Consider the following 8162-nt stretch of genomic DNA (forward strand, 5'->3'; position numbering starts at 1 on the left):
GCACGGGATTAGATGAGTAAACATTCTTGAGTTAACGCAAAAAAATATTACTACTACTCTACTTAGACCAAAAATGATATTATGGCAAACTTGGTGGACCAAAACATATGTTCTCTCAATATTTTAATAATGAAGAGATATTAAATAGGCCGAAATGCCCTTTTTGAGAGTATTTTCGCCCAAAAATAAGTTTGAAACAGGGAAAAAGTGACTTAAATGATATTAAATCGAAGTTCATGGTACTCAGAAGATACTTTCAAATGTTAATGAACAAAATTGATACCTTGACAAAGTTCGCTGAAAAAAAATGTCCCCTCTATACTTTATTCTCACTCCATTTACTTATTAAAATATTTATTTTGTAATCTTCCTATCCAAAAGAAATACTCCGAGACTATAGGATGGAGGGAGTACTTTTTAGTCCATCAATCAAAATTAGTACTTCCTCCGTTCCGTAGAGTTGAAGCATTTCTATGGGCATAGAGATTTATAAAGAATACATATTTAAAAAGTTAAGTGCAGTTAGATTGAGAAAGTAAAGTATAAGAGAAAGTAAAGTAAGATCGTGAAAGTAAGTAAGAAAGATAAGTGTATTGACTTTTATCAAAATAGGATATGTGCCAACTCTCATGAAACATCCCAAAAAAGAATATGTTTGGCCAACACTAATGGAACAAAGGGAGAATTAGTACTCTTTTATTTTTTGGAAATATTTTTACCACACATTACACTATAAATTATGTGGGTCCTACTATCTAATTATACTATCTTTTTTCTCTTTCGTACTTTACTAATTTTACGTTAAAACTCATGTCGTTCTCAAAGTCCATTTCTATGCGACGGAGAGAGTCCTAATTAATAAATAAATTTAGTAGTATAACTTTTTTATTAATATAAGAGTAATTTTATTAACAATACTAACTTTTTCCACATGAAGTGATGATATCGATAATTGCCCAAAAATTCTGGGTTTATTGGTGGCATACGTAGAAACATTAGTAAAATTCTTATAAATTTTAGAATATTTTCAAGAAGAAAAAAAACTGACCAGAGATGCGGCCATAAAAATCAATAAAGCACCATCCTTGAGTTGTCGGGAAAAAATCATCATTTTCGGACTACTAAAGTAAACCATGCAAAGAAAATGAATCAAAAATTGAAGAATGGAGAGAGATATCATGTTTTTTTCAATCAACCATCAGTGTTCGTTTGTCACAATCAATCATTAAGTTAATAAAGTTGACTTATCATCTAATGAGTTCTAATTAGATGAAACAACAAATCACAATGATATCAAATCAAATAAAGCTATGTTTCACATTGAGAAGACACTTTAGTGAAAATATGAAGTTTATTTGTTACACTCACAAAATTGACTGTTGATATTAGTAATCTTATCATAATAGTATCATATGCAGTTAAATCTTCATTGCATAGTGAATTTATTTTGCAAGTAATAGTACAATATTCTTTATTTGGAGGGACAATGACTTTGCATGCTCATTTACTTTCTCCAAATGGAAGATAGAAAAGATGGAGTAAGAATAAATAAAGGCAGTTGTGCAGTTTTCCTTGTATACGAAAGGTATTCATTTTCACCTCCAAACGTTTATTTTGAAGACTTTCCATGTTTGGATGAAAGGGAAAGGAAATGTGGGCACACCCTCATTTCTAGCCATTCATCCATTTGAGGATATTATTGTCCTAGGTGAAAAGTTTAAAGTGATATATATACAATGTATCCACTTGTTGTAAAATCGGATCGGGACTTGTCGATTTGACTCTCGTTTTTTTTTACAGTGATCAATTTATTTGTGGTCTAAATTTTCAAATTCATAAGAATCACTATACATATGTAAAATCTATTAGTATTATTTACTATGCTGACAATAGAACTCATTCCAAAAGACTTGCACGCAGAGTTTGTAACAATCGATCCCCTTAAGGGACAACGTCCTTTTTGGTCAATAATGATCGCGACTGGTTAAATAAAATGCTGGTATTTATATTTAACATGTTCACATAGGGAGAACGATTTTCAATAGCTTTTCCAAGGTTTTCAACAGTTTTTTGCCCTGGTTTATTCGATTGAGCCAGAAACGTCGATTATGGTTACTAAACCAAAACCAGCTGTCCGATTAAAACCTAGCAAACCTAGAGACAGCCATTAAGCTTGGACTTTAACTATAGTGTTGAAAAGGTGAAATATAGATTTCCTTTTCAAAAAAAAAAATTCTCGTGCTATATTTACAAAAAAGGCACAAAACATTTGTCAGCATTTTCAACACGAGAGACATACAAACTCACCGGCCGAGAATCAAACGAAGAAGACAAAACAGGCATGTATGAAGTGCATCATGGAACAGAAAAATCAGATATAGGCTTCACGGAATCACTGCAGCTTATGAGATATGGTTGTTACTGTTTTTACCTTTCTTACGTCGCCAAAATAACCTCTTGAAGAAACTCATGCCACCATGTTTCTTACGAGGGACAATGTCCATTGGAGCAACAGCAGTTTTAGTCTTTTGTTCGTGATTCATCCCATTTGGATTAGCATACTTGGCCGAAAACTCTGTGGCCTTATTGGTACTTAGACCGGAGTTTACAATTCCATTGCGCTTCTCATTTTTAGTATTGGGAGAGGGAGAAGCACCGCGAGTATCATTGTCCTCAGCCAGCATTTTGTTGAGTAGGGATGATTGCCGGCAGATATTTTTCGCAGCAACAGGAGAGCCAGCAGGTGCAGATATGACCTTATCCAAAAGAGCTGCATTACTAGGTGAAGCCAATGCCTTCAATTGCTTCCCGAGATTTAGGATTGTTTCTTGGCACTCAGCTAATTTTTCTGAAGCTGCAGTGATCTCCCAATCCTACAACATGCATGAGATAAGTCGTGTTGTGAATTTACATCTAAATGTATCGTTAGAAGCAAATGTCTAAGCTCAATGAACATGAAACGGTTTCGCTGCATAAGTTTTCTGGTCAAAACAATTAGAGGCTCGTTTTCTCTGGTAGCAAATGTATCATAAAAGAAGGAGAGACAATAAAAGCAACGTCACATATAAATCCCATGTTCTCTATGGTGGAAAGCATGGAAAAATATTACTATCACATCAACAACTCAAGAATTGAAATGAAAATGAGGGCAAAAGGGACCGCTCAAAACTTTTTCCATCCTATCTGGTGTAAAAATCTACCCCGACAAAATATGTGAAATAAGTAGAAAAAGGGTTCAAATATATGTTTTGCACTCTTTTCCATCAAAGACAATGCACCCTATATCCATGATATTTTGAAATGACCATCCCATCATTGCCTAAAAGATCTAACTAAAACATGTTTCTTGGAGAGAAAAAGATGATGTTCAAGGAAGCTAGTTTACTCATTGATGATGCACGGCAGCTTAAGAACATGGTTTCATGAAGCTAATGTAATGGTTTCACCTTTCCAGCTATTCTCCTGGAATTGTTCGATAACTTCGTAAATAGTTATAGCATTGCATACACAAGTGTGCTGGGGACTTGACCAATTTTGTAATATCTAAAACTGTCACTCAAGATGTAAAACTTGACCAACATCCTAAATTTTTGGATATCAGGTGCCACAGATTGAATAGGGATAACTTACATGTGAGAGTTGCTTCTCCTGGTGTTTTCCGCCATCTGAAACTTCCTTGCTTGTCATACTGAAAAGCGAATAAATTTAGAAAAAGTCCCAACTACTTTACAAATGAAAAATCACGAACACATGTACCTTTTTAGCTGTATCTGCAACTCATGGCATGTTTCTTCCAGTCCCTTATAACAGTTGTTTTTATTTTTCAGCTCATTTTCCAGAAGTGAAATCCTTTCGCAGGCTTTTACTCGTTGTTGATTACTTTCCATAAGTTGGGCCTCAAGGTCTTCTTTTATCATCTTTTCCTTCCCAAATATCCCCTCCGATTGCTCTTTACCTTCCATTTCAGTGTGAAGATTCGTATTCCCATTTTCAGATTCTTGAGGTTGAATAACGAGGCACTCACGCATGGAGGTTTCTGAGTGAAGACAGCCTTCTGAACCTGTGGCCTCTGCTGATCCCTTATTTGTCCAGTCAACATTCCATATTTTAACCTCTTCCTTGAAAGGAAGCTCAAGCGCCTCCATTTTATTAGTACTGTTAGGCATGAGGCCAACTGCTTCGGTTTCTTCCTCACTCTCACTTCCTGAATCATCCCAATCTAAATGATTCCTGATAGCGTCCTTCATGCTTGAAACGTCCTGAAGGGAAAAGCAGTGGCTCATGATCCACTCCAAACTAGAAGCTATCTGGAGGACAAACTGTTCGAGATTCGCAGTTCCAATCAAAAAATCGTTGCATGTTTCAACAAACTGCTGCAGAATGGCAGAAAACTCATCAGTTTTCCACTGAAACATTCGAACTGTGTATCCTGTTGGGTTCCCTGAATTCTTATCTGTACCATTATCTTGAGAGTGTATATTTATTCCTTCAAGTAGCTCAAGAATTTTACGTATTGGTATGCTGATATTTGGCCCAACTTTCTGCCCACTCTCCTCTTTGGCAGATAGAGTTATATTATTTCCATTCTCCATACTTGAAATTTCATTTTCCTGAACATTATCGCCTCTTCCATTGTATAACGCCTCAGCATGATGAGCATTTGCACTGCCGCAAAAAACAGTAGAGTCTAAACTATAGTGGGCCAAAGCAGATTTAATCTCTTCTAGTAATTCTTGAGGATTTCGTTGAGATGAATGGTTATGCTCCAAAAGCATCTTCACCAGGTCACCAACCTTTTCAGGAGTTCCATTTCCTGCTACACACCCGGAACGAGTTTCCTTCTTTGGGCTAACATGTTCTGATGGGATATCACATATTGGCGCACAGCCCCCGGCGAGTTCAGATGAAAAGATAGCACCGGATGGAATTCCAGGACTACCATGAACTGCTCTACTTAGTTCAGAGGAACTTTTGGGACTTCCAGCTGGATCATCGAGTGAAAGTACTGCCAACTTTTCCATCTCAGCAAAGTCATCCATGAGATTCATGTCTGAAGTCGCCATATGGCTATGAGATGGTGTACTTAATTGTTTCTCATTTTTTAAATCCTCGAGATCCAATATCATAGTAGAAGAGCAGGATTCAGCACAACTAGATTTGTCATAACTGCCCACCTCAGATGAAGCAGCTAGTGAGTGCTCTTGCACGAAAAATGGGTATTTACCTTGTTCTGCAGGTACTTGGCCTTTAAGTGGTTCTCTAATAAGTCCTGCAGCTCGTGAAAATTTGGAAGATGTACGAGCATACGTGTTCCGAGAAATTTGAAGCTCACTCGATCTCTTGTTAAGGGCTTCTTTAAGAGCCTTGTTCTCTTCTACCATGGTATACAATTGCTCAGTCAACAGATTTATTCTCTCACTTGAAACCTCAGGAATCATTTCAGAGGATAATTCCGCTGAACTAGTAAGAGAAAGATTCGACTTTCTTTGGTTCATTTCAGCATGGTCCTTAGCAAGTGATTTGACTTCATTCCTCATTTTTGCCAAACTTGCCGGTCCAGGCAACCTCTTTTGAATAAGCAGACGCAGCCCTTGACATTCTGATTCCAATTTTGCAATCTTTATAGCACTTTCATGCTGATGCTTTTGAGCAACATCAGCTATTCGTCGATTGAATTCTCTCTCCTCATTACGAATGTCAAGCTCCTTTTCCAAAACATGAACCTCATACTTCAGAGAGGCATTTTCTTTTCCAGTGGTTTCTGATCTTAACAAAACGGCATTTAAGTCGGCCTCTAATCGAGTACTGTATTTTCCCAAGTCTTCAATCACCTTGTCCTTCTCTGATAAAGCATTACTTAGCTGTGCATTTTCAGCATCTAGTTTGGCAAGTTTTTCACTTGCCTCCACTATCTGTTCACGTAGAGCAATCTGTATCTTTTCAAAATCCTCGGATGATTTTGTCAATGCACCATGAACTCTTCTCTCCTGCTCTTCCCGAACAAATCGCAGTTGATGCATACACTCCTTCAGTGCTGCGTCCAAATGGTGCACTCTTTCTTCAGAAGAAGCTTTCTGCTGTAACACTCTATCAAGTTCTTGTTTTAAACCTATAGCTTCCGTCTCTGCCTTCTCCCAGCCTAAACAAATAAATTAAAGATGCGAAAGGAAAGAATCAGCATCAAAGTCCAGAAATCCAACTCAGCACAATGAAATGTGTAATGCAAAAAGGACACGAGAAGATATTTAAAATACTGTTGGACAGTAGATCACCTAAAATAGCCTCCTCTGCAATTTTGACCTGTTTCTTCACTATATTATCCTTGGCAATACAATCAGAGTGGGAAGATGAAAGCCTTTCATTCAATATCTGGATATCTTTTTCAAGACATGTCTTCTCATTCGTAAGTTTCTGCACCTGTAAAACAATATCTTCATTTCGTTCCATCTCAGGCAACAAAACTCTTGAATCAGGAGTTTCGACAAACAATACATCACTTGCTACTTGCTATTTGAGTGTTATACGTTTCCCTGTGTCTGTCCTCAAAGCATTAGGCTCGATGCAATACATCACTTGTTACTTTAGAGAAATAGCAAAAAAAGAGAAGCCTCAGCATTCGAAAAAGCTCGCGCTGATATGGCCTAGAACAAGATTCTAATTGAATGCCAAACTCACCAAACTAGTGACTTTTGGCCTAATTAGAAAACTAGCATTATGTAGAAGACAAGTCTCTTTAGGTTTGATTACACTACGTATTAACTGCCTCGAAGGTTGTAGTTTCCAGTGTGATTATCATTATGATGTAGGTAAAAAGAGCCAATAACAAAAGATTTATGGTTGAAGTATCATCACCATCAGATCCATTCTAGATTTTGTTACCAATTCAAAAGAGGGAATCACATGATATTAATGAATTCCAGAAAGAAGCTGCCAGTCACAAAAGTACTAACACTATCATCTTAAAATGGCAATGCCAACATCATCCAGAAGGAATCAAACACAAATAAGAAACAAGAACTGAGTAAGTAAAAGACAGACCTCAGTTAATTCTTCTTCGTTTTTGCCCAAAGAGTTGCCTGCTTTATCAGCAACTAAAGTCTTCTCAGTAGATTTTTTCTTCCAAAGCCATGACTTTTGATCCATTGTGCTAGTATTTTCCAGCTACGATCGATTCAAATGATCACATTATTATACCTGACAGCATTACATTAATCACATGTTGAAAAATCTGCCCTAATCACTGGTCCTCACCAACTATTTTCCTCAAAAAGACAAAAAGTTGGATCACATCACAAATCAATTAGTGAATCATTTTCAACACAAACGAACAAAAAAACACAAATAACAGCACACTCTGATTAATAAACAAGCAAGGGGATAAATTGAAGTAAAATAAGCATGAAAATTACCGAAGAGGAGGAAGTGGATATTTCAAATACATTGCACACACTCACGGAATGCTAATTGAAAAAAGGATGAAAACTGGCAACACAAGTTTGAAAAGCTGAACAACTTTTCAATTGAATAATGCAATTAATAAATTACTCCACCTTTGAGCAAAATGCACTTCAATCCAAAAGTAAATTTGAGAAACGAGGTCGAGGACCAAATGCTGTCTCTCTCTTTGAATGGAGTGGATCTGACATGTGAGAGTTGAGCGGATTGGGTTTGGTTTGAAAAGGAGTGTGGGCGGGTTGCTTTAACCTCAAGGGCAGGGAGAGAGAGGTCTCATTTTCATTTATGACGATGCCTTCCACCAACCATACATCCAAATAACTAGTACTATTACATAGAAACGTGGGCTTATACACTAAGCTTCTTCTTTTCGGACAAACACTACACCATCTTCTAGATTTTTATTTTAGATTTCATAAAATAACTTTAGCTATATGTTTCTTTGATTAAATATATACTAGTAGTAATAGTGTGTTAATGTGTCATGCTAAATATTTTCAAGTATCTCAATTTTTTTTATATTTCATTTGTAATAGTGGATGTTACTGCTCCAATTTTAATTTCCACTTCCCCATTATATGTCAATGGGTTTATGGAGATTCGTTCTTATTGAGTTTGGGGTTTTATTTGATCAAGATGGGTGTCAGTCACACTATAATTGATTTCACAGTATTTTTTGCTTCACACCATGTTCTCTGACTATGATT

At 36.5% G+C, this 8162-nt stretch overlaps 1 protein-coding gene across 2 annotated transcripts; it reads right to left on the reverse strand.

Moving 5' to 3' along the window:
- Nucleotides 1-2023: 2023 nt before the first annotated feature.
- On the reverse strand, nt 2024-7765 carry LOC125212244 (filament-like plant protein 7). 2 transcript variants are annotated; one of them, XM_089068933.1, is made up of 6 exons: nt 7551-7765; nt 7039-7194; nt 6273-6411; nt 3757-6139; nt 3631-3688; nt 2024-2873 (listed from the first exon to the last, which is right to left on the reverse strand). In XM_089068933.1, exons 2-6 carry the CDS (start codon nt 7141-7143, stop codon nt 2403-2405), a joined length of 3156 nt encoding a protein of 1051 aa, XP_088925059.1. In that variant the 5' UTR covers nt 7144-7194; nt 7551-7765; the 3' UTR covers nt 2024-2402. The 2 variants fall into 2 exon arrangements, with proteins under 2 accessions (XP_088925059.1, XP_047968309.1); XM_048112352.2 differs by having other exon boundaries at nt 6273-6417; nt 7551-7764.
- Nucleotides 7766-8162: the final 397 nt, after the last annotated feature.

The sequence above is a fragment of the Salvia hispanica genome, chromosome 3, assembly GCF_029641045.1.
Source record: "Salvia hispanica isolate PSC_SH4W2 chromosome 3, Shi_PSC_v1, whole genome shotgun sequence".
Lineage (NCBI taxonomy): Eukaryota > Viridiplantae > Streptophyta > Magnoliopsida > Lamiales > Lamiaceae > Salvia > Salvia hispanica.